The sequence below is a fragment of the Telopea speciosissima genome, chromosome 5 (assembly GCF_018873765.1).
Source record: "Telopea speciosissima isolate NSW1024214 ecotype Mountain lineage chromosome 5, Tspe_v1, whole genome shotgun sequence".
Taxonomy (NCBI): domain Eukaryota; kingdom Viridiplantae; phylum Streptophyta; class Magnoliopsida; order Proteales; family Proteaceae; genus Telopea; species Telopea speciosissima.
The window spans coordinates 46137692-46164651 of record NC_057920.1 but is presented as its reverse complement, the minus strand read 5'-3'; the positions used below and the strand labels follow the sequence as shown (position 1 = coordinate 46164651).

The window sequence follows — 26960 nt, the reverse complement described above, 5'->3', positions numbered from 1 at the left end:
GTGTGACGTGGACGCCCATAATAGTCACACTTAACCGGCTCTTTGGCAGGAGCAGCCAGTTTACTGGAAATACTCAGATCTGTCTGAGTAGTAGTAACAAGTGCCAACCATGTGGATGCAGTAGAAGGCATCGTAACTGAGTGGCAATGCTCCTCATGTTGGACTAAGTTGTAGGCCTCCAGTAGAGTAGGGAACTTATCACGACCAAGAACCTGTACTCGGATTTGATCATACTTTGGGTTCAACCTTGTGAGAAAATCATATACCTGCTCCATCTCACGCTCTTTCTAAAAGGTTCTAGCATTAGTAGTACAGGCCATGGAAACAGGATGATAGAAATCCAACTGCTGCCATCGGTTATTGAGAGTGGAGTAATATGCAGGGAGTGAGCAACAGAGTGATAGAGTCGCTTATAGAATAATAGAAGGTAACAATGATCAAAAAGAGTCCAAGATGCCTGTGTCAGTAAGCAGCAGAAAGTTTAGAAGAGCTAGTGGCAAGCGGCAAGGGCTGGAAGCCCTATGCAAACTGTGGCAGGGGGCTGAAGAGTCTATACAAGCAACGACAGGGGGCTAGAGAGCCCAGGCTAGCAGGTGCTAGGCTTGGGGGCCTAGACAGACGATTCCAGAGGGTTGTGGGAGCCCTAGAGGATGGCTGAAGGGGCAATGGGTGTCTTGGTGGACGTCGTGTTGAGGGAAAGGGGGCTATGAGAGCCCTGGCAGATGGTGGAACAGGCTGCCGAAACCCTGGTGGCGGTTGCTTAAGGGGGCAGGAGGCCCCGGGTCGAGCCTGACGGTGTCAGGTGGTCAACAAAAAAGGCAGGATGCTTTGGTGGAGTGTGACAAGGGGCAAAGGGCCTTAACAGTGATCGGAAAGAAGGATAGTGTGCCCTAGTTGCGAAAGCCCTGGTGGACGGTGGTGGGAGATGAGGGTGCGTGGCTATGGTCACCGATCAGTGTGTAAGTGAAGGTGGCATGTTCTTGTGGGCCATGCTCAACCTTGGGAGGCCGAAGCCTCTATTGTGTGGGGCCGATCTCTTTTCGAAACAAAAAATACCCAAAGTATCGGGCTCTGATACCAAGTTGAGAAGAAGAGATTTGAGAGAAGTGAGAGAGTTGAGAGGATAGACTGGCTTGTCAAGAATGACAGAGGCCATTGCTTATTTATAGATATGCAACCAATTACAAATATGGTATGATAGGTAAGGTTGAGTAATTGCTATTATCCTAACATACCTTAGACAACTAGATATAATGAACCTAGATAACTAGTCAATCCTTAACAAAAGGTCTTATTTGCCCTAGGATAAGGTGGTGGAGCCTAAAAAGAGATACTTTGAAAACATTTACTAATGAAGTGGTCGAACAAGGAAAGTGGGCTTTGATGGAGACACTAATATGATGTGGAATGAGATGACTACTTGTATTAAGAAGGTTGCTAAAGATGTCCTGGGCGAATCGGAAGGAAAACATCATTCCTCTAGAGAGACTTGGTGGTGGGATGATGAGGTTCAAAGAGCCATTAATACTAAGAAAGCTAGTTTTAAGACATGGCAAAGGACTAACGATGTAAAGGATCTATCAAGGTATAAATTTGCCGGAAATGAAGCTAAGAAGATTGTGGGAGAAGCAAGGGCGAAGAAATATGAAGATCTTTTATAATAATCTGAGCACAAGGAAGGGGAAAAAGCTATTTATAAGATAGATAAAGTGATGGAAAGGAAGAGTAGAGATCTTGACTGTAGATGTATTAAAAGTGAAGATGGTAAAGTACTAATAAGGGATGAGGGCATTAAGGAGAGATGGGAAGGTTATTTCTGCAGGCTACTAAGTGAAGACACTTTGAGTAATATTGTTCGAGAAGACTGCATTACCTATCAAGACACCACATGTTGGATATATATGAAATATTAAGGTATGTGAAGTAAAAGAAGCTTTAAGGAGGATGAAAGTAGGCAAGGCACAAGGCCTAGATGAGGTCCCAATAGAGTGTGGAACAGCTTAGGATTCTTTGGTTTATCTTGGTTAACCAAGCTGTTTAATAAGATTATGAACACAAGGAAAGTGCCAAAGGAATGAAAGAGAAGCATCGTGGTTCCGATTTACAAAAATAAAGGTGATATTCTGAACTACTATAACTATAGAGGCATAAAACTAATGAGTTATACTATGAAATTATGGGAGAGGGTTGTTGAAACCCACCTGAGACAAGAAACTACTACTACAAAGAACCAATTTGGTTTTATGCCAGGAAGATCCACGACATATGCTATTTACTTAGGAGACTAATGGAAAGATTTAGAGATTGCAAGAAGGATCTCCATATGGTCTTTATTGACCTAGGAAACGCTCATGACAGAGTCCTTAGAGAATTAATCTGGTAAGTACTAGACAAGAGAAGTGTTTCAAGTAAATATGTGGATATAATTAAAGATATGTATGATGGTGGGGTGAACTGTGGGGGCCAAGGTAGTGAATTCCCAATTACAATTTGGTTACATCAAGGATCAACTTTAAGCCCTTATTTTTTGCGCTTATCATGGTTGATTTAACCAGAGACATTCAAGATGAGGTTCCTTTGTGTATGTTTTTTGCTGATGATATTGTTTTGGTGGATGAGACAAAAGCATGGATTAATGCCAAGTTGGATGCATAGTATTAAATCTCGTTTCGGAAGGTCATTTCGGCCAGACCAAAATTTCTGAGACATCAAAATTTCGTTGAAATATTTTATTTTTTCTATGAGTTTTGCTTGGCCATTTGTGGGTGTAAAATGCTGAAATGATCTAAATACTGAAATGAAATGACTGAAATAACCGAAATTTCGACGAAACAGTGCATTTTTTTGACTGAAATTACTGAGATTTCCAAAATTTCCGAAACGAGATGACCGAAAATTTTGAAATATTGCATTTTTTCAATTTGATATTGCATTTTGTTTCGACTTGACTGAAATATTTGAAATTTTGACCGAAACGAACGAGATTTTGAACTATGGTTGGAGGTATGGACATCAACCTTGGAATAAAAAAGGTTTTAAGATAAGTAGAATGAAGATGGAGTATATGGTGTGTAATTTTGGTTGCACTAGGACGGATAATGAGGTGGTGAAAATTGATGAGAGGGAGAATTTGCAAAGTGATCATTTTAGGTATATAGGCTAAATCATAAATAAAGAAGGTGATATAGATGATGATGTTTCACTGAGAATTAAAATAGGATGGATGAAGTGGAGAGGTGCGTCCGGAGTGTTGTGTGATCGGCGTATTCCTTTAAAACTTAAAGAAAAATTTGTAGGATTATCATACGACTGGCTATGGTGTATGGTGCAGAATGTTGGGCGTTAAATATAGATAAACTCAGTGTAGCAGAGATGAAGATGTTGAGATGGATGAGTATCAAAACTAGGAAGGATAAAGTAAGGAATGATCATATTACAGCTGATTTGGGAGTAGCTACGATACATGATAAGCTATGAGAAAGTCGTTTGAGGTGGCATAGTCATGTTCAACGGAGGCCTTTGGATGCTCCAGCATGGAGAAGTGATTTGATTCAGATTGACGGAACTAAAAGAGCTAGGGGCAGACCTAAAATGATCTTAGGAGAAGTGGTGAGGAAAGACATGCATAGCTTAGGCCTTGTATCAAGTATGACCTTGAATAGAGCTGATTGGAGGGCAAGGATCCATGTAGCCGACCTCCTTTAGTTGGGATAAGGCTGAGTTGTTGTTGTATCAATGAGTTATGTGGCACATCATTAATGAGTTATACTACCATTTGGTTATTAATGTCTCTTTCCTAGTTTGTGAAATTGATGGTTCATTGGTTATTTCTGTTCTTTTATGGCCTTTGATGTGTCTTATTTTCTGATATATCTTGTGATTCCTTCATTGCTCTTATTTTAAATTATTTGCATGTTGCTGCTGATTTTGCACGATATTCACCATTTAGGGGAGCTTATTTTGTTTCCATAAATGCTCATTATTCTCTGCTAAGATTTTAAATTTCCGCATATATGTGTTTGAGGTTACAAATGAAATCTCAAGCAGTTTTGTTTGTGATATAATATTTTTATGCATAAATGATTGAAATAAATAAATAAATGAAACAATACTCTCCCCTCTCTCCCCCTGCCTCACCCCCCTGCCCCGGTCGGTCCTCCCTCAGAAAGATTTTACAGATATCTTGTGGCTGGACAGAAATTTGAGCTAGACTTTCTATTTTGTATGACAAGAGTTCTTTGTTTGATCAGGATAAAATTTTTATTAGAACTGTTTGTAGTTTAAATCTTTTGCCCAATGTTTTGGAGCCACACTAAATCAAATTCGCTTTTTTTTTTCTCCAGTCACTTGGGAGGTCCGTTCCCTCTCCTTCTGCTGCAACTGGAGCTACTTCCTTCGATAATACCACTACATCTCCACTGCCATATGCCAACTCACCTAGATCTGGCACAAACATGATGAACACACCTTCTCCTCAGCAACAGGCACAAGTTGCACAACAACAACAGCAACAGCAGCAACAGAGGCAGAAAATCATGCAATTACTTCCACATCAACAGCAGCTCCTCGCTCAACAACAGTTCAGACAGTCTCCTACACCAGGACTGGGGCAGGTGTGTTTTCATGTTTTTGTTAATTTTGAGACTCAGATGGAAAGGCAATTTCAAAATCTGTTGTATGATCTTCAGAAAATGCTAAAACACAGGCGTGGGATACAGGAGGCAAATGGAAGTTTTAAAAAGGGTTAAATACTCATACCCCCCTAAAATGGACCCAATATTCCTCATGCACCCCTAAGGTTCTGACAATTTCACACGCACCCCTTGAAAATTCCACATACACCCCCTACTTTTCAACCTAAAGCCATTTAAGTCCAAGCCGTTAATTTCAGACGTTAAATATTAAAAACTTTTTTTTATTGGCAAAACTGCCCTTTCTTCTAACCACTCCTGAAATTTGAAAAGACCTTATTGCCCTAATCTATTTGTTCTTAATTGGAAAAGAACCTTTTGCCCTAACCTATTTGTTCTTAATTGGAAAAGACATTTTTGCCCAATCCTCATCTTCCCCAAATCATCTTCTTCTTTTACAAATGTAGATACCCAATACCACCACCACCACCCACCATTGCCGCAGCCACCACCACCACCACCACCACCACCACCACCACCACCACCGCCACCCACCATTAACACCATCACCGCCGTGCAGCCCCATCCCACACCATCCTCTTCCCCATGCGATCATCACCACACAAAGCCGTGAGGTTTGGAAATTTTCACCTCTTCAATTCCTTTCTCTTTCCACAGGGAGAATGACCTAGGGTTAGCTTGCCGATATCAGTTTCAAAGAGATATCGGCAAGCTAACCCTAGGAAATCAATAATTTCTCAAGAGAAATCCATGATTTTGTCCCCTGGAGATCCCATTGGGCCGTGAAGCTGGTTCCTGCTAAGAAATTCCTCTGCTGCTCTCTCTTCCGTTTTCTCCTTCCACTACAGCCTGCGCACCCCGGCCTTGAACACCCAGCCACACATATTGTCCTGGTCTATTTCTCTGTTTGCTACTGCTGCCTTCACCAACACGCCTTGGAGTGGCCAACACCATGCTCGCACCCGAGACCGTCGCCCACCCTTCCTCAGCAAGCAGAACCAGTGAAGTAGAAATAATTTGCACCTGTGCAAGAGAGAGCGATCCCTGTTGTGTCTTTTCTCCAGAATGTCTAAAACACTGTTGTATGCCCACCTTGGCAGACGGAAAAATTCTGGTATTAACTGATGAACTCCCACATTATCTTCTGCAAATTATGAACTGGGTTTTATCTTTCCTTTTCGTCATTAATTGATCTTCTCCAAGGACTTCACAAGTAAAAGAAAAGATCTAAGACTATAGAACTTCCTTGCAGAAACTCATTCTACAGCTAGACATTCTCTTCAGATAACATGAAAGTAAAGGACGATAACAGGGGTAATATGAGCAATAAACACACCTATGGCATATCATAAAACAAACAGTGAAACATTACCAATGCCCTGAAACCAGCAAATGCCTCAAGAGGTTATTCTGAGTTCCAACACTTCAGCAAAGCAAGATGCAGGGTTTAATCAAACATATGATCATGATATTTCACAGTAGCTTTCAAATACCAACAATGTTAAACTGTAAAGGAATTCTATACAATTACAGAATGAAATAAAAACAAGAGAACCATATCTTCAACGTAATTTTGTAGAATAGCATCTTGATTGGTAAACGACCATTGATCCCCAACCCAGTTCAGAAACCCAGAAAAAGGGAAAAAAAACCCACACAAACGCAAAACCCCAGACCCTCTGCTGCTACCATTGTCGTCAAGCTTTCAGGCGATGGGGAGGGGTTTGCAGTGATTTTGCGATGGGGCTTGCAGTGACAATGGCAGTAACGTGGGTGGGACGGGGGTTGCGGAAGGAACAGAGGGGGGGTGGGTGGTAGCCGTGGTGACGGTTGTAGCAGTGGTGGTGGTGGTTATAACGGCGGTGGCGGTTGTAGTGGTGGTGGTGATTAAGGGTATAATTGGAAAAACAAAAATAGGTATCCTAATTACAATTTCTCAAATGTTAGGTATCCAAGGTATAATTTCTTCAAACGTTGGGTACCCTAGGTGTCATTTACCCAATAGGTAATTATGCCCTAGCGAGGGTATAATTGTACATTACATTTTTCTATTTCAGATCCGTTAGCATTTAACGCCTGGAATTAACGATTTGGACTTAGATGGCTTTAGGTTTAAAAGTAGGGGGTGTACGTGGAATTTTCAAGGGGTGCATGAGGAATATTGGGTCCATTTTAGGGGGGGTATGTGTATTTAACCCTTTTAAAAAAGAATCAATTTTTGAGAGGTCAATCTTGTGGAGTCGTACTTTGAAAAATATGTTGGTTTCTCTTTTTGTGCTGATATTGGCTCTCACCTTTTTGACTCCGCTCAACTGAAGTGTTTTTTGGTGTCTCTAGAGAGTCCTTTGCTTTCAATTGGCTTTCCTTGCTTGCAGACTGATATTTATAAAGGGGGACTGGAGTATGTATGTTTATAGGGAGTGTTTTGCTGTTATATGTTTCAGGTGTACTTTTGTGAAGGTTCGGACATATGTTGGTTTTGTCATATGGGAAAAAGATATTTTGGCAAAATTATTCAAATATGGGGGATACATGCAAACTGAAATCATGGGAATCATGTTTTTCCTTTGGAAATTTGTATGCAGTCCTTAAACCTTAAATCCCAATTCAGATCTTAGGGTTAACTAAGCTGCTGACAGGCCTAGGTTTTAAAGGGTATAACTGAGGAACTTGGGACTGACTAGGTAGGGTTTCAGACTAGTAAAAACAGAGAAAGCACTGAATAATATGCAGGGATTTGATATACTGTCACGCAGCAGTTCAGAAATCAGCACATAATCATGATTCATGAGGGAAATCAGAATAGAAAATTAACAGAAAGCAACAGAATATAGGGTTAACGTTGTTTCAAATCTGAACAGAGAGGATATGAAACCATCAAACATAATAGTTAAAGGAATAAAATTAAATCTCAGATCTGAATTCAGAATATGAAATAAATAAGTATTGGTTGTCTGATAACAGAATATAGAAAATAGCAAAACTAACCTGTATACAGGATCCAGACAAGAAAGTCTTCCTTGGTAGCTGCAGCAGCCAACAGAGAAGGAAGAAAAACAGATTGTTGCAGAGAAAGAGAAAGAGAAAGTGAATGAGCAAAGATAGAAGGGGAAACAGGTAGATTGAAGAGAGGATCAAAAGGATAAATATGAGAGAAAAAAAGTTTCTTTATTGCTTTTTTTTTTTCAAATGAAAATTTTGAGCTTTCTAAATTCCCTTTTTCATGGCGTGGCTCTCCCCGCTTATTAAAACTTGGAGTGCATGAACTTTTGGAATTATTCGTGCACATTTTTCATTACACGTAATTCTGAAAACATTATTTTTTTTTAATAGAGGAGTTGATTTGGATCTTACCTTGAATTCTGACTAAAAAACCTAAAAAAGTTGCTCAATTTCTTCAATCCTTGTTTTAATTCATCTAGATTGCTTGGATCTAGTGGAACAGATGAGATTCTCAATATTTTTTTTATACAATTGTTTTGATGGTTTCAGTGAAATGTATCAAAAGAATTCATAATCGATAGTTTGAAAAATAAGAATGTAATGTGACAGTTTGTTTGTTTGGTTGGAAGGAAACAACCTCGTATAAAATTTTCTTAAATGTTTCACTTATTTTGAGAGCAAAGTGTGTAATGATTATCAAAATTATAGGATTTCAATATCACTGGGGGAAGAATCTAAATATTTTGCTTGCCATGTATTGCAAAATAAATTTTTAATTAAATATTGGAACACAGTTAATGAAAGTCACAATGCCATACAGGCTACGCTGTATTCATTTTTAGGTGACCATACCATGAGCTGCATGTGTCAGTCCAGGATGCCAATGGTATCACTTGATGGGTGTGATGCTACTCAAGTGTCACTTGGAACATTTTATTGGATGACATACTTTTTCCAGCTTGGTATTTTGTAACATGCGATTCTTAATTGGATTCTCTCATGCCTGCTAGTTGCGAACAGAAAAATTTACCAGTGTTCTCTTCTGGATAGTATTTGTTAGCCTTATTATTTGGCCTCAGAATTATCCTCCTATGTGTACTTGAAAATAATTTCCTTGCGTGCTCCTTTAGGATGTACTTCTTGTTAACATTTCAGAAACAAGGTTTTGAATTTTTTTTTTAATATTTTCTGTTGTATACCTGTGCCAGACCCAGCTCCCGCAGCTGCATGATTTGCAGGGACAAGCTCAGCAAAAATTTCAAACGGTAATTTAAAATTGACCTTTTCTTTTTGAATGCTTTAGTTTTCGGTTTGGTTTCAACTATTTGAATTTGGCCTTCCATTTTATTAATTTGAAGCCATATAAGTGGTTGAAGCTTGAATTTCTAATAATTTCCAATACCTTGGTTTCAATTATCCTTTTCTTCTCTAGAGCCTCTAACCTATAACAGTGGGCCGTTTCCCACTGATACTATTTATCACCTCATGGAGCTAGTTGTGGGTAAGGTAAAAAAACTCGGGTTTCGACCTGGCCAAAACTGAGTTTTGGTCGAAACCAGGGATTTTTTCCCGTTGATGGGGAAACCATGGTTTCGACCCCCAAAACAGCTTTTTTAGGTCTATTTTTTGCAGGTAACCTATTTTTTATATTTTAAACACAATCCAAGCTTCAATTTCACCAAAACATCACTCAAAATGGTACTTGTGGTTATTGACCCAAGTTTACTAATGTACGCGCTGATATAGACACTAAAGTGGTACTATAAATACTTAGTTCACATAATTGTAAAATACTTGAGCCCTGAATAATTAATATTATCCAAATAAAACATTAAGCTACCCCTCTGCAATTCCATGCGGAGTTTCTTGGTGGGGTCTAATCCACAAGCAGCGTACCACTGAAGATTGCGAAGCTGTTCCTCCGAATGCACATCATACGTATCCCATGACATGTTATGGGACCAATTGGTCTCATAGTCCATTACTGCCCAATGATAAGCCCCATCATCAACTTGTCCAAGATATCCCAATCTAGGAAAGGGCTCACTGAGAGTGTAAGAAGGTGGAGCCTGCACGCATGGCTGGGATGGATACCCGAAGATACTGTTGACAAGAGATGACCCAGCACCTGACCCATCCCCATATCCATATGTAGCAATGCTCTCAAAGGATGGTGCACCAGCATATCCACCCCCATATGGTCCATAGTCCATACCCACCATGTGATGCTGATCCAACGCTCTCGAAGTGAATGAAAAAATCCACCTCAAGAATGGACCCTTGAGTCAAAACCAGCAAACCTTCCTCTCCTCTGTCGAGTTTTGAAGTGAAATGAAGTTAGATAACTTAGATAAGCTTCTGCCCATTCAAAAGGTAAGTTTATGGCCTTGGTTTCGACGGTTGAAACCTGGCCGAAACGGTTGAAACGGGGTCAAATTAATGGATTTTTGGAAGTATGGCCCCAACTCGTCTTGGAACCTGCCGAAACCGAGTTGTCTCGGCGGTTTCGACAGGTTTCGGTCGAGTTTTGATTCCATGGTTGTGGGTTCTGTTCAATGTGCTTATTTCTGATTCTTTGTAATGGTTATCTTATCCATATCTATACTCTTAACATGCTTATGCCCATTCTATGTGCATGTTCCTTGATGTCTGACCATTCTTTTCTGTGATAGGTTGCTCATCTGATTGCTATGGCGTGGAAATTATGCTTAACTCTGGCTTGTATAATGTCTTTTAGCACTTCTGAAATTTCATCTCCACTTTGTCCACAGCTCTACTTTGTCGTGCAACATGCTTCTCAATATTCTTCCTCTTTATGGATCAGAATATTGCCTCATTAAAACCCAAGAGATTTTGGGGCATCCTTCAACAACTCCATTTTTGCATTCACCTCATAACTGCATTCTTAATTAATCAAGAAGCAAGAATTGTGGCTAAAAGGTGCTTAACTAGTTTGAGTACCGTGGTGGCCCCCTAATGCTAGTTGCTAGGTGTCTCTTGGTGATGCTTTATCAGCTTTAATTCTTCTTTATCCTGTTGCATTTATGGTGTTCAGTTATCTTAGGCTCTCTTTGGCATAGTTTATATTTATATTTATAACCTATTTATGAATAATCAATTATGATAATGGGTTTTGGGCTATTAACAATAATCGTTTGGTTACTACTGGACTTATTAGATTATATAATGAAAAATATGTTTGGAATGCTTAAGTAAAGAATATATTATTAGTGCAAGAGATCGCTATCTGGGCCTCAAGAACCTGCATACACACATGCAAGCATCGCCTTGGGCAGGATTTCTGCCTTTCCATGGGGTAGCGTGGTACTTTCGCGTGTTTTTGTGCCTAGACGTAGGAGCCACATGGGCCACACGACCAGGTAACGTTCTTTACTCCATATTATTATTATATTATTCACACACACACACACACACACACACACATATATATATAGAGGAAACATCATGTACACCCGCTGAGGTTTGTTGACCTATCATGTAGACCCCTTGATGTTTAAAACTTTACTTACAGACCCATGGGAATGATGGAATACCCATTCCGTTAGAGTGAACAGGTTAAGTGATGATGTCAGCAGTTCATAAATATGGAAATGACCAAAATCACCTTCTTTCTTTCTTCTTCTTCTTCTTCTTCTTCTTCCTGCAACTCTACCAACCACCACCATTGTTGCAACCCAACCCAACGCCACCTGCCCCTTCCCCACGTTGCAGCCCAACCCCACTCGACATGTTTCCCACTCCCTCTGTTCCTTCTCCAGGCCCCCACACCCTGCTTCACCACAACCCAATCCCACCCTAAAATCCGAAGCAACAAAGGCCCTGCGGAACCCTTAGATACGAAATCGCCATAAGACAACCAAAAATAAGCCAACTAAACACACAACTGGGGCACAGGGGAAAAAATTAGCCAATTCCCAGCCTGATACCCGTCAACTAAATCCCTGGTAGGGATATGATTTTATTTTGAAATGAAAACTTTTTCGATCTGCCAGGGCACCATTTAGATCTTAATTTCTAACCATTATCTACTTCTTTGTCTTTACTCTCAGCTTCATCAATCGATTGAGCACTTGTGCGCAAACTCTCTTTAGGGCTCTATGGAGGATCGACTTCAAGCTCTGAAATGTCCCTAAACGCAACGCCAGCAGAAGAAAGCTCCCGGACCTCTTCACTAGCTTTAGACGATGCTGAAATCATTGAGGGATTGCTCATAAGCGGTTCTTCGATTGAGGCCTGTCCGTTCCATTATGCTTTGCAACAACTAAACCATTCTCCGCCTCGCCCAAGCCTTTCTGATTGAACATGGTGCAGACCTGAAATGGTTAGCACGCCAAGATCGAAAACTGGTAGAGAATAGGGTTTGAATTGAAATGGGTTTGATTAGGTTAAGGTTGATTAGGATGGTTGGCTGCTGGTTAGAATGGAGATAAAGAAAAGCCACGGCTAGAGGGTTATAGAAAGAGGGTTAAGTATAGGGTTTAAAGGCAGCAAAGGGGTGCAAATGGATGAAGGGTGCGGGAACATAATATACAATATCTTGATAACTTACTTGAAGATGATCTGTTGTAATGGATGATGGATGCTTGAGGATAAAGATGATAAATAAAAGATAAATTAGACAACTAGAGTCCCACTAGTGTCCCAGACGTAGGAGTCGCACCTAGACTACTGTGGGAAATCCACCTAAGGCCACTTGCTAACAAGTAAAGAACTCACAAGGAGATTGATTTGTTGGTTGTAATTCATCATTCCATGAGCAACCATGGTCTCTTTATATATTATGAGGATAGAGGCATAAATGCCTATAGGTTACAACCACTAATGACTCACAAACATGACTTTAGTAACCTACTACCAATGACTTTAGGTTACAATCATGACTTTAGTAACCTACCATTGATGACCATAACTTTAGTAACCTAACACAAATGACTTTAGGTTACAACCAAGACTTTAGTAACCTACCACCAATGACTTTAAGTTACAACCAAGACTTTAGTAACCTATCACTAATGACTTTAAGTTACAAACATGACTTTAGGGAAACTCAAAAGACAAGAATAAAGAGGGCCAATCAAGGTGGTCTGATCTGGTCCTAGGCCCAAGAGAATTAGCTATGGGCTAGGCTTGCTACTGCTGGCTAGGCTTGGGCCTATGCACATGAATTCTTAGTTGGGTTGGGCCTTTGGCGACTGCTGCTGGGCTGTGGGCTTGGACTGCGTACTTCTTAACAAAGTAGTGATCAAGCCTTCTTGATGGTGGGCTGTTGGTTGGATCAGCTGGATGCTCTGCATCAACTCCCCCCATGTTGAAATCATTCATCCCCGATGAGTGCTGGATAGTCATGTACTCTTCATAGAGATCCGGATCAAGGCGTTTGAAATCATCGGCATGGATCCAAGTAAGATCAGTTCTTGGGTGTCCTTTCCATTTGACAAGAAACTTGTGATACCCCCCATTACGAGTTGCAACATAATGGTCATCAAGCACGTCTTCAATGGTATCTTTCAGGGCAGCCTTGAATTGGGGAAGACGAAGGGAGTGCTCAGTATCGCCATCTCGGAATGATGACCGGTGTGAAGAGTGAGACCAGACACATTGAATACATTGGTAATGTTCATGTCGGGTGGCAACTCTAAGAGATAAGCATTATGACCAATTTACTTGAGCACTTTGTAGGGACCCATCTTTCGCGGGTGCAACTTGTGGTTGGTTCCAGACATAACCTCTTAGCAGGAATACGAACCATAACTATGTCATCGGGTGAAAAAGTGACTAAACGCCGGTGCCGGTTAGCATTTGCAGCATAAGAATCATTGCTAAGGGCAATACGTCGACGCACATCTACATGTATCTCAGTGATGTGCCTAATAAACTCATCTGCCTCAATGCTGACCCGGGCATTAGGAGGGAGTGGGACCTAGTCTATTGGACGTCAGGGTTAGACTCCATGCACTATCTCAAAAGGGGTGCGACTCGTGGTACGGTTAACCGAGCTATTATAAGCAAACTTGGATATGTCAAGAATAGATGGACAAGGCCAAGTCTTCTCGTAATCCCTTACTAAACAACGAAGGAGATTACCTAAGCTCCGGTTGACAACTTCTGTTTGCCCATCAGTCTGAGGATGGAATGCTGTAGAGAACTTCAACTGGGTATTGCTTTTCAGCCATAGAGTTTTCCAGAAGTAGCTCATGAACTTGACATCACGATTCGAAACAATAGACTCAGGGAGTCCATGAAGGCGAACAACTTCTTTGAAGAAGAGTATAGCAATGTGCCGTGCATCAGATATCTTACGGCATGGGATAAAATGGGCCATTTTGAAGAAACGATCAACAACCACAAATATAGAATCATGCTTGTCTCGAGTAGGAGGAAGACTAAGCACAAAATCCATACTTATGTGAACCCATGGCGAATGTGGAACAGCGGGGAGTACAAACCAGTATTTTGCTTAGTTCCTTTTGCCAGTTGACACGTACGACATTGTTTGATCTCATGCTCAACATCCTTGAGAAGGTGAGGCCAATAGTAACGATTAGCAACTTGTAGGAGAGTCTTATCACGCCCAAAGTGTCCACCTAACCCTCCTACATGTAGCTCCCGAATAAGGTGATGACTTAGGGAAGATGCGGGAATACATAAACGAGTGCCCATAAACAAATAGCCATCGTGTAGTGAGTATTTGAAATCTGTCCCACCTTGCTGCAAGGTGTTATAGACCTTGGAAAAATCTTTGTCTGTGGGATACTTAATCTTTACATGATCAATGTTCATGACATGGGCTGAAAAAGTATTGAGCCCCAATATTTTTCGGCTGAGGGCATCGGCCACCATGTTCTCCTTGCCTGCCTTGTATTTTAGAGTAAAGACAAACTCTTGCAAATAGGCTACCCATTTGGCATGTTTTTGGCTAACCGACTTTGTGAATTCAAATGCTTGAAGGCCACATGGTCGGTAAATAAGATAAATTCTTTTCCAATCAAATAATGGCGCCAATGCTTCAAGACTTGGACCACATCATACAACTCCATGTCATAAGTGGAGTAACGCCGTTTTGCATCATTGACCTTCTCACTATAGAATGCGATTGGGTGTCCAACTTGCATAAGAATGCCACCAATACCAACGTGGGAAGCATCAGTAGACACCTTAAAGATGGTGTCAAAATTGGGAAGTCGTAGGACAAGCGCCTCTGTCATACACTTCTTAATTTGAGTGAGGGCTTTAGTAGCAGCAGGTGTCCATTCAAATTTTCCTTTGCCTTTGAGACACTTTGTTATAGGAGCCATGATGGTGCTGAATCCTTTGATGAAGTGTCGATAAAAAGAGGCCAAGCCATGGAAACTCCAAACTTCGGTGATGGTCTTTGGAATTGGCCAATTGACGATGCTTTGAACCTTCTCCGGATCAGCTTCAACGCCTTTGGAAGAGACAATGAATCCAAGGACAAGAACTTTGGGCAGCATGAAAGAACATTTCTTCAAGTCGATATATAGCTTCGCCGAACGGAGAACTCGCATCACACGGTGTAAATGTTCCAAGTGATCGGTTGTGTCCTTGCTATAAATCATGATGTCGTCAAAATACACAACCAGAAATTTACCAATAAATGGGCGCAATACCGGAGTCATTACCCTCATGAAAGTACTAGGGGCATTGGTAAGTCCAAAAGGCATGACTTTCCATTCATAGAGTCCCTCTTTAGTTTTGAAAACCGTTTTCCATTCATCTCTGGGCCACTATAGAGTTCCCATTGAGGAGGGATATCTTATATGGTTGAGTATGTTTCTCGGCTTTTAGGTTGACCTTTGGAATAAAACTTTGTGAGACAACATTAACACAGCTACCGTTGTCCACAATAACTAGTGCTACTTTGGGTCCACAGGCCATTCTATTATAGAATATGCATTGCCTTCGCCAGTCCTCACCTTGTGTTTCAGCCACTAGGATTCGATGTACAACATATACATCATGAGATTCCAGCTCCTCTTCTTGGTTTTCAAAAACCTGTTCATCCTCCTCATCAAGGGGTAAACCATCATTGATTTCAACATCATCATCATTAGGTGCAAGTTCAGCTACAACAAGATTAGCACGTCGTACTTTCTGTGGGCAGTGCTTAGCAAAATGGCCAGTTTTGTTGCAATGATACTAAGTTTGGCTTTTGTCACTCTCTTACATAGGGGACTTTCCTTTGTCAACAGTTTTAGGGACAGCACTTGAGTGAAAAGGGGGCCTATTGTTGGTTGATTGGTTGAAAGTAGTCCTCCTAGCATCTCTTGTGGAAGTGTTAAAAGACCCAGATGGTAATTTTAATAGATCCTCAGCTTCCAAGGCTTTTTGATAACTATCCCTAATATCATAAATACTAGTAGTTCCCATTGCTCTACGAACCTCAAGTTTCAAGCCAAGCTTGAATTTGAACATGAGTTGAGCATCACTGGCCTCAATACCAGTTCGAGAAAGTAAGGAAGTGAATTGTTCCGTGTATTTAGCCACGGACAAGGTTCCTTGACGGAGGGTGTTAAACTGATCATGAAGTCGATCAATGAAAGAAGGGGGAAGATAGTTATCTTTTAAATCATCTTTCATTTCCTCCCAAGATGTGATGGGAGTGCCCTTGGCAGCCATTCTATTTTCATGCATTTTCCACCATTCCCGAGCAGGACCAATTAATTTGGTCTTGACGAGTTTGATTTTTCTCAACTCGGGCATCTCATACCAATCGAAGTAATCATCAACAGCATTTAACCAATCAAGAAATGCCTGGGAATCGAGCTTTCCATTGTAATCTTTCAGCTCCATTTTGACCTTGTGAGTATCGTCTTGCCTTCGGGGATGCTGGCCTGCATTTTGCTCAAAATTGGTTCGCATGTAATTCTCAAAGGTTGGTGGCTGATGTGGTGGTGGTGGTGGTGCATGTATGTTGGTCCTTAAAGGAACCCTGCTGGCAGCAAACGATCCGGCTGGTGGATGATGCTCACTTCCAGCCTCCATGTTGTTGATTGGAGGGTGAGAAGTAGAGGGCTGTCGCTGCTCTATTGGTAATATACGAGTTGACATCTCTTACATGGAGTTAAGCATCTACCTCATAGTAGCAGAAATTTCTTCAAGAGAGTGGGGGTTATCCTCTTCACCAGACATGGCTCTGATACGAATTTGGTACAGACCTGAAATGGTTAGCACGCCAAGATCGAAAACTAGTAGAGAATAGGGTCTGATTTGGTTAAGGTTGATTATGATGGTTGGTTGCTGGTTTGAATGGAAATAAAGAAAAGCCACGGCTAGAGGGTTATGTATAGGGTTTAAAGGCAGCAAAGGGGTGTAAATGGAAGAAGGGTACAGGAACATAATATAAGATATCTTGATAACTTACTTGAAGATGATCTGCAGTAATGGATGATGGATGATTGAGGATAAAGATGATAAATAAAAGATAAATTAGACAACTAGAGTCCCACTAGTGTCCCAGCCGTAGGAGTTGCACCTAGACCACCAAGGGAGATCCACCCAAAGCCACTTGCTAACAAGTAAAGAACTCACAAGGAGATTGATTTGTTGGTTGTAACTCATCATTCCATGAGCAGCCATGGTCTCTTTATATAGTATGAGGATAGAGGCATAAATGCCTATAGGTTACAACCACCAATGACTTACAAACATGACTTTAGTAACCTACCATTAATGACCATGCCTTTAACCTACCACCAATGACTTTAGGTTACAACCAAGACTTTAGTAACCTACCACCAATGACTTTAAGTTACAACCTAAACTTTAGTAATCTACCACTAATGACTTAAAGTTACAAACATGACTTCAGTAACTTACTACCAATGACTTTAGGGAAACTCAAAGGACAAGAATAAAGAGGGCCAGCTAAAGTGGTGTGATTTGGTCCTAGGCCCAAGAGGATTAGCCATGGGCTAGGCCTGCTACTACTGGCCAGGCTTGGGCCTATGCACATGAATTCTTAGTTGGACTGGGCTTTTGGCTGCTGCTGGGTTGTGGGCTTGGACTGGGCCTTTAGCCTAGCATACTTCTTAACAAAGTAGTGATCAGGCCTTCTTGATGGTGGGCTGTTGGTTGGATCAGCTGGATGCTCTGCATCAGAACGTTCCCTCACCATTAACAACGCCATTGGAATCTTCCAATTGCAGCATCTGCAGCCGATCCTCGGTTTTTTCGGGAGGATTAATGTTAGGGTTTTGGTCAGTGGCATCATCGAATGAGGTAGGAGAACCAGAATCAAAGGTCATTGCGATAGATTTCGGTTGAGGTAATCTGAATTTTGTTTACAGCTTCGTATGGTAGTATAGAATTCAGATTTGGAAAATATCTGAGAGAGAGGACTAGAAAGAAAACCGCCGAAGGATTGAAGAGGGGACACCTACCAGTCAGTTGTCTCTCCCTTTCACAGCAGGACCGTAGGTTACAGGTGTTCAGGGGCCCTTGACTGGTAGATATCGGGGTAATTTCATCCACTTCTGATTCATCCATTTCTTGGCAAGGGAGCTTCCATTTTTGGGCTGTCCAGGTCAGGTGTTCCTGTGGGGGGTTTAGGGTCGCAGTGAGGCTGAGATCGCAGTAAGGGGTGGGGTTGCGGTGAAGCAGGGTATGGTGGGTTGGAGAAGGAACAGAGGGAGGGGGAAACGTGTAGGGTGGGGTTGGGCTGCAATGTGGGGAAGGGGCGGGTGGCGTTGGGTTAGGTTGCAGTAGTGGTGGTGGCCGGTGGAGTTGTAGGAGGAGGAAGAAGAAGAAGAAGAAGAAAAAAAAGAAAAGAAAGAAGGTGATTTTGGTCATTTCCATATTTATGAACTGCTGACATCATCATTTAACTTGTTCACTCTAACGGAATGGGTATTCCGTCATTCCTAGGGGTCTATAAGTAAAGTTTTAAACATCGAGGGGTCTACATGATAGGTCAACAAACCTCAGGGGGTGTACATGATGTTTACTCATATATATATATATATAACAAAAGCCTTCCTTTTATATTATATAATATAATATTAATATATATGTTGTAATATATATATTATATTTTATGTTAAGATACTATATTATATAGAAGGTATTATATAATATAAGTGTTGATGTTCACTGTGAGGGAACGTGGCCCATAGTTGTCACGGCGGTTAGGCGACCCAAGGCATTGGAAAGGGTAAAAAATCAAGGTGACACCAAGTAGGCGCCCAAGTCAACCAAAGCGCCTAGATGCCGCAGCCTAGGTGACGCCTTGACAACTATGGTGTGGCCCCTGCGCACACATGGGGGCTAATGATAGCATGCACATTGGTATCATGGGGGTGGCATTTCCACTTTTCATGGGGGGTAGGGCGGTCATTTTGCCCCCCCTTTGTGTCTGGGCATGGGCAGTACACTCCCTCACAGAGAGAGGTAGGTTTATTCTAATTTTCATTAATTTTACCAATTTACCCCCACTTTAGTAATAGTAATTCTGCACATGTTCTTTAATGGTACCCACATAAATAAACATTAACAGTCTATGGTGATAAATCTTAAACAACTCTCTAGCTGTTTATGAATTTATGCGTATATCGATTTATTTTAATGAGAAATAGGGGTTATAAATCATACCAAACACATCTATTTATGTTTATGTGTCATATAAACATAAATTTAAACTATACCAAAGAGAGCCTTAAGGAGAAGGCAATTACTTAAATCTTTTATGTGTTCTCTCTCTCTCTCTCTGGGTTCCAGCTCCTTTTCATGACATTTCTTTCTAAATATTTCCTCAATGAAAACATTATGTCCACATTGTTCCCTGGATCAGTGATTCCATGTACACTACAACTCAGTTGTCGATGCCTAGGAGTCCAGGCCCCCTCCAACACCTTGGGTTGCCTAGACACCATGACAACTATACTACAGTTTCATGCTTTTCCCTGCATATTTTCCTAAGGCTCCGTCTGGTTGGCTGTGAAGGGAAGGAAAATGAAAAGGAATCGTTTGTCAATATTAGCAATTCATCCATAATGAAGATGTTAATAGTTGAATTTTACATGCATAGGAAGTAGGTACATGTTCACACAGAACTTTTCCTCCATTCTTTCTGTAACTCAAAGTAGTATTCTTTTCACAGGTTCATGGACAGCATCAGATGCAATTTTCCCAGCCGTTGGCACACCAGCAGTTCCAGAATAGGCAACTGCAGTCTGGGCATGTTCAGCATAGCATTGGGCAAAGTCAACTCAACCAAGGAAATCAGCTAAGGACTCATTTAAGCCAGTTTACAGGAACTGCAAACAGTACTTTGTTCAATACTGCTCAGACATCACCCAATTCTCAAATGGTAAGATATTTGTCCGTTTTTCCTCTTCCGTTTTGACATTATCTTTTTGTATTGTTATTAATTGATTAAGATCCAAGTGGCAAGGAGTTCAAAAGAAAAAATGATTTTTTTTTTTCCGTGGGCAGGAGCTATTTAAATGATTTATTTTTTGGACATATTCGTTGGTCGTGTCCATGGGGTCGTGTCGTGTATGTGTTGGTTTAACATACTTAATTGGTTGGTAAGGGGTGGTAAAGTAGATTTGCAAAAGATTCAGTAGTCTGTTATTTGATTTCTACTTAATTCTTCAAATATTTGGATTAGTATTGTAATTAACTAGAATTCAGTGAGAGTGAAATTGGTTCTAGCCATGGGGTTATCTTTTGGCTTTTAATGGAGTTATTTTATCTGGATGACCGGCATTTCAGATTTTAGTTTGAATTGTAATTAGAATTAACTAATTTCAAGTCATATTGTAGGAAGGAGTTGATTCAAGTCAATGTAAATGGCTGTATCTTAATGTTTAGAGTAAAGAATGAATGGAACTTGAAGCCCAAATTTCTGTTGCTGTGACTGTGAACATGGATTCCTAGGTTCTTCTTTCTTATGTTTTAATTTGCCTTTTTATTTCCTCACATGTTGCTAAAAGCCTGCACGTCCAGCCATTCCAGGAAACCAAACCCCCATCGAATCAATCATCCTGAATATATACACTCAGCATTTGTTGTTACTTTCAAAACGAGATGAATGCCCATCCACCCCTTTAAACCGTTGTCCCTTGGTGTTTCTCCTATAAGAAACCCATTTTTTCTCAAGAAACCATCACGATCCATATGCACTTCATAGGCCTAGAAAGAAATTAGTTCTCATCTCTGCAACTCGTTTCCTATTCAATGCACATGTTTCAAGTTATGAAATCCAAGCCTTGAACCCCTATTTCTTGAATTTCCCTTTCTAGTCTCAATAAAAAAGAGTGTCCCAGTGCACGAGGCTTCCGCTACTGCAGGATTTGGGAGGGGCAAATGTACGCAGCCTTCCCTTCTAGTCTCAATCTATAACTTATGTTTCCAACTCAAGTCCCCAGCCAACCTTCCATGATTCACCCTACATTTTTATTTTCTTAGATAAACATTTTGTTCACCCAAGGATTTAACCTACATTCTTCAATAAGGATGGGAATTGATGAGGCCCCTGTACATAGTTGATTTTGTGGTGTCTCCCATCCTACATCATAAGCCTTCAAATGACTAGTTTTGCTGGAACTGGCATTCGTTTTTTTATAGTTGATTTTGTAGAGTTTCCCTTCCTACATTATAAGTCTTCAAATAACTACTTTTACTGGAACTAGTGTTTGTACCCTAATTTCGGTCAAAGAAGAAGGACCAACCAGGTTTGGGCCCAGAACGGTTTGAAGACAAGGTCAGGTCTTTTTTTTTTTTGGGTGAATAAAAAATTTCATTACCAAGAGAAAAGATACAGAAGCTCCCTTAGGGAGTGACAAGAAAGAAAAAGAAAACCAGCTCCTCAAGTCGGAGAGGGCCGGAGAGAAATAGAGGCCAAACCCCAGGAGACAACAATAAGCCTGTTCCTCGGGGTGTCATTACAAAAAGAGGGAGGAGCTGAAGATATGCGAGCTTTGATTTCAAAAGAAATGGAGTCCCAAATCTGCTGGTGAGTACGAGATTTGGTGGTCCATTTCCTGAGGTTTCGCTCCATCCAGATGTGATTGATGACGGCACAAAAAGCTAGTTTACCCACCGTGTCGCACCAAGAAGGACCAGCAAAAGACTTCTCAATCCAAAGCCACTCTCTTTTGAATGGCAGAATTCTACGACGTCTAGGCCAGCATTTTGCTAAGATCCCCTCCCAAATAGCCAAGGAGAAGGGACAAGCAAAGAAAAGGTGCTCAGTGTCTTCTATATTGTTCCAACAAAGGCAGCATGAAGGAGAAGCAGCAATCTGGCGATGGCGAAGGAAGGACTGAGTTGGAAGGCAGTTGGAGAGTGCTCTCCAGGCAGTGAAGCAGTGGCGGGGGATGTGATGCTTGAACCAAAGAAGCTTTCTCCATGGAACAGGGGGACTTTTGATGCGAATATGATCCCAGGCAGCTTTGGCAGAGAAGGTACCCGTCTTGGAGTGCGACCACAAGACACAATCAGCTCTCCCAAGATTGATGTATGGTAGAGTAGACCAAATGTTGGTAAGAGCCTGATGCGAAGAAGGAGGCGGGTTGCAACCAGAGGGGTCAAGGATATCAGCCACCTTAGCATTTCTGGAGATGCCTGAACTGTAGATAACTCTGGGGCTAACTAGATGAAGAAGGATGTCCATAGGATGCCAGTAATACAGCCAGAGGGAAGTAGTGGAACCATCACCAATGCGGGAGCCTATAGCTCCTTGAACAAGGGGATGAGTGGCTAAGATCTTCCGCCAGACCCAAGAGGCATCAGTGGAAGGGGAGACAGTCCAAATAGAGTCTTGCTGAAGGTGCCTTGAGTAGATCCAATCAACCCAAATACTTCTTTTTTTTTAGGCTATCTTCCAAATCAATTTGATTATGCCAGCCAAGGTAACCTCCTTGATTCTTCGGATGCCCAAGCCACCCTCTTCTTTTGGGAGGCAGATTGAAGCCCAGCTGATTGGGTGAAGGAATCTAGAGGAGTCAGTGCCCTTCCAAAGGAAGGAGGCCATAAGGGCTTCTAAGGCCTTGATAGTGGAATGAGGCAATCCATAAATACCCGACCAGTAGATGTAAGAAGATTCCAGCACTGACTTGATAAGAACTAGGCGACCTGCATAAGATAGAAGCTTTCCTTTCCAGAGTTGAAATCTTTTCCTGATGAGGTCTAGCATAGGAGTGCAGTGGTAGGCTGAGAGTCTAGCAGGAATCAGAGGGAGCCCCAAGTAGTTGACAGGGAGCTGGCCAACAGGAAAGCCCACTTTCTCGATGAGGGCTGCTCTGTCTTGATCAGGAACCCCAGCAAGGAAGAGAAGGGATTTAGAAGAGTTGATGCACAGCCCCGAGATCAATTTGAAGCGATGCAGACAAGCCATAATGGTTTCAAAGGAACTGATGGAGGCTTTTGAGACGATCATGAGGTCGATAGCAAAAGCTAAGTGGGAGAGCTTGAGGGCTTTGCACTTCGGAATGGGAGAAATAAGATTCTGGTTCGTGCATATTTGAATGCCTCTTGAAAGAACTTCTAGAGTCAAAGTGAAGATGTAAGGGGAGAGGGGCACCCTTGTCTGATTCCTTTTGAGGTTGAGAAGTAACCAGCTGGGCTGCCATTGACTAGAACCGAGAGCCTTGTAGTGGAGATGCAAATATGGATCCAGTGAATAAAAGCAGGGGGAAAGCCCATCTTATTCATCACATTGAAAATAAAGTCCCATCTTAGAGAGTCAAAAGCCTTGTGAATATCTATCTTCATGAGGGCTGCTTGGCAGTGACAAGGTCAGGTCTTATTTGGCTTGGACGTAATATTTGGGACAATTATGACCGATTCCCTAAACCCTTATATAGTAGGTTTTGATCGGTTAATAGAAGAAGTTATAACTACCCATTAGAGAACATGGGAAAACAGTTCCAAGAACCGTCCAAGTATAAATAACACAACAAAAGGAGGAGAAGGGATCTTTAACAAAATCAACAAAACAGCACTTTATCTTTTGTTAGGAGTAGGGGTAATTTAGAGTAGAGTAGTTTCTCAAGTGTAATCTCTCTTTGAGGCCTCCTGTTATGTATTTCTTATCATTTGTTGAAACTATTAACATAATTCCAGTCCTCCTCCTGTGTTCTATCGTTTTCTTCTTGTTCTTCTGAATAGTAAAAGTCCTTGGAATACCAAGGCAGGAGAGCAATCCATTGTCACCTGGAGTAGATCACAACAGAACCGTCAACTGGCAACGGTCTTGCGACCGAAAATTTGGTGGAAACATTTTGGCACGCCTGGTGGGACACTCGGAATATTGATGAACACAAGGAGAACTGTGAGGAATTCTGATGGAGTTCAAGTGTTTGACTCAACAGAAATCAGATTGGAAGATGATGAGCAACTAGGGGCAACGTCGCCTGGTAACGGATCAGCGAGTGACGTGACCCAACAGTTGATTACTGCGTTGCAGGGATGTCCTCGTCCCGCAACTGAAGATATACGGCAACAAGTTGCCGCAGTAACGCAATCATATAATGGGCAAAAGGCCCGTTTTAACATTGGAGCCAACTACATGTGAGTCAAGTTCCTTTTACCCAAACTTCTAGCTTAAGCCAGTTAACCAAACTGACCATATTGGCACTTCTACTCAGCCAAAAGGAAGTAATGGATTAGTTAGAGGCACGACTTCCCAAAATCCACATGCCGTGCCAGTAGTGCAGATGGCAGGTGGTCATGGAAACCAGGAGAAATTCGTCACCCAGATCGGAAATGCTGACAGACGAAGGAACAATAGTTTTTATCAAAGAACAAATGTTCCACCACTTAATTTGCCAGAACAAGAATGACCATACTTGGGCCAAAATCTTCCTCCAGCAGGACAGGCTGATTTGCATGAACGGAATCTTATTTTGGATCAATCTAATCCGGCCAATCAGGTATTTGTAGACCAAGGAGAATTGACTCGACTGATTTATGAGCAAATAAATCCTTTGTTTAGACCAACAACAAGGCCAGTCTACAGGAACTCTATCCTAAACATCTGGACTTGATTGATTTTGGTTGAAATCTTAAGAATCTTGAGTTTACAAAATTCTCAGGAGAAGATAATATGTCAACCATTGAACATATAGCTTGGTTCACGGTCCAATGTGGAAATTCTGGGGCAAAGGATATCATGAAGCTAAGGCTTTTCCCAAATTCTTTGACCGGGTCAGCCTTTACATGGTACATCAACCTGCCAGTCAATTCTGTTCAGAATTGGAGAGAAATGGAAGATCGATTCCATGCTTAGTTCTACCAAACAGAACCCATAGTATCTGTGGCAGATCTGGCCAGGATGTGCCAACTGCCTAATGAATCAGTGGAGAGGTTTGTTAATAGGTTTAAATTGGCACGATACAAGGGTCCTACCATTTTATAGGAAAATGAGTATGCCAAGATGGCTCTTGGTGGGTTAGCTTTCGAGTTAAGGAAGCGTTTTGCCGCCCAAGAATTTGTTGATCTTAGTCAGCCTGTGACCCAAGCCACAAGTTATGAAATCCTTCTTAGAGAAGAGCAACGGAAAGCTTCATCCTTAGGCATTTATGATAAACAACCAAATTATGACAGTAATAATGAGTTCAGGAGAACGAAAATTGATCAATTACACCGACCTTGGCTCCAGTGACGATGATTGTGAAGTTGAAGTCAGTATTGCCGAGATTGTCTCAGGCAAACCTTACATATGTAAGGCATTAACCCGTTATGATGAACGTTCAAAGCCAGGTATGCCACCCAGAAAGATGCAGGCTAAATGTTTCGATCCTAGGAATAGATATTCCTATGACATAACCAAGGCTGAGTCGATATTTGATCATCTGCTTGAGGACAAGCAAATCAAATTATCAGAGGGACATCGGATTCCTCCTTTGGACAAAATTAAGGACGAGAGATACTGTAAGTGGCACAATTTATTTACTCATCATACTAACAATTGTATTGTTTTACGGATGGCATTGCAGAAAGCAATTAGTGATGGCTGTTTGAAATTTCCAGACAAGGACAAAGGAGTCATGTTGGTAGACAAGGACCCTTTTCCATTTGCCAATATGGTTGATGAAGATTTGTCAAAGCTACATCAGCCAAAAATAGGAAACCCAATTGTTGCCTTAGAACATCTCCAACAACATGCAGAAGGGAAAGTAACGGTCAGTCAGACCGAAAAAGAGCAAGAACAAAACTTTCGATAGGGGGTTTGTACCCATTGCAAGTGGCTTTACGAAGATCAGAAGCCGCAAGATAATGTGGTCCATGATACAGGACCCATCTGGAAACAAAAGAACGTATGTGGCCATGAGCTATAGGAGGATATTGCCTTTGATTCAAGGGTTAGCCGGGAAAAGAATCACACGTTCGGTCATACGACTGACAAAGGATGCTACAAGAGAGGCATTCTCCAAGAAGATCGGAGTACTACAATTGAATATATTTACACCAGAAGCCGTTAGGAGACGACACTTCTCGTTTGCCAGTGAAAAGTTACAACAATAGACCGATGATATGTCCATCGGTTAAGGATCACATAACAAGGCCACTAGTTATATCCTCTGACCGATTGAAGTCGGTTATAACCATTACCAAAAAGGGGTTCAATCTGAGAACTCCTTGCAAAATAAGACCGGTATTAACAATGCCGCATGGTGCGGCCCAAGATTGAAGAACAAAGAGGAGTAGTCATAACCAAAACACAGAAGAGAATTAACGCTGGAATGTTGCAAGGCATCCAAAGTTTCCCTTTGATGAGGGAGTAGTCATGACCAAAACTCAGAAGAGGCGATGGCAGAGGCAATAAGCTACAGCTCGTCATCAAAAGGAGGGTCAAATCCAGGAGGAAGTCAAGAGCCAAATGCAGGAAGGGGAACTTCAAAGAGAGCCCCAAAAGATGGTTAGTAAAACTAAGTCCTCGAAGGAAAGTCTGAGGCAAGGAGTTTTGAGGTAACAAAAAGTTACTCCGGATTCTTCGCCTCTTAAAAGTACGTCTGAGTACTCTCAACAACAGTTCATTGATGACAGTGACTTCGACCGATATGTGAAGATGTTAATTGGATCAGTTCCTGTTGATGTTCCAATTAATGTGGTTTACATCCTTCCAAAGATTTTCCAGTCGGAACCTGGACAAATTTTTGAGTTGGACGAAGAGGTTGAGGAAGAAACAGGTGGTCCAGAAATTACTGGTGTTGAGATTGACAATCAGGATGTTACTCAAACGGCCGTGAACCAATTAGAGAGCGTTCGGCAAGAAGCTTTGCCCAGTCAAAAACAAGTGGTGATGGCCGATGTGGCTCGGTCAGTTAATGTGCAGCAGCGTTTCTGCAAAGGCTCAGCCAGGGGTTATCTTTGAGAAAC

The 26960-nt window shown here is 41.5% G+C and overlaps 1 protein-coding gene across 2 annotated transcripts in view; it reads left to right on the top strand.

Moving 5' to 3' along the window:
• The window catches only part of LOC122661965 (mediator of RNA polymerase II transcription subunit 8), a 69538-nt gene that overhangs the window by 28437 nt on the left and 14141 nt on the right, over window positions 1–26960 (top strand). Inside the window, exons 7-9 of one of the 2 annotated variants that reach the window (XM_043857491.1) lie at window positions 4344–4613; window positions 8804–8860; window positions 19732–19941. In XM_043857491.1, the coding sequence (XP_043713426.1) occupies window positions 4344–4613; window positions 8804–8860; window positions 19732–19941 (537 nt within the window). The remainder of the gene's footprint in view (window positions 1–4343; window positions 4614–8803; window positions 8861–19731; window positions 19942–26960) is intronic. The other variant, XM_043857492.1, reaches the window with a different exon arrangement.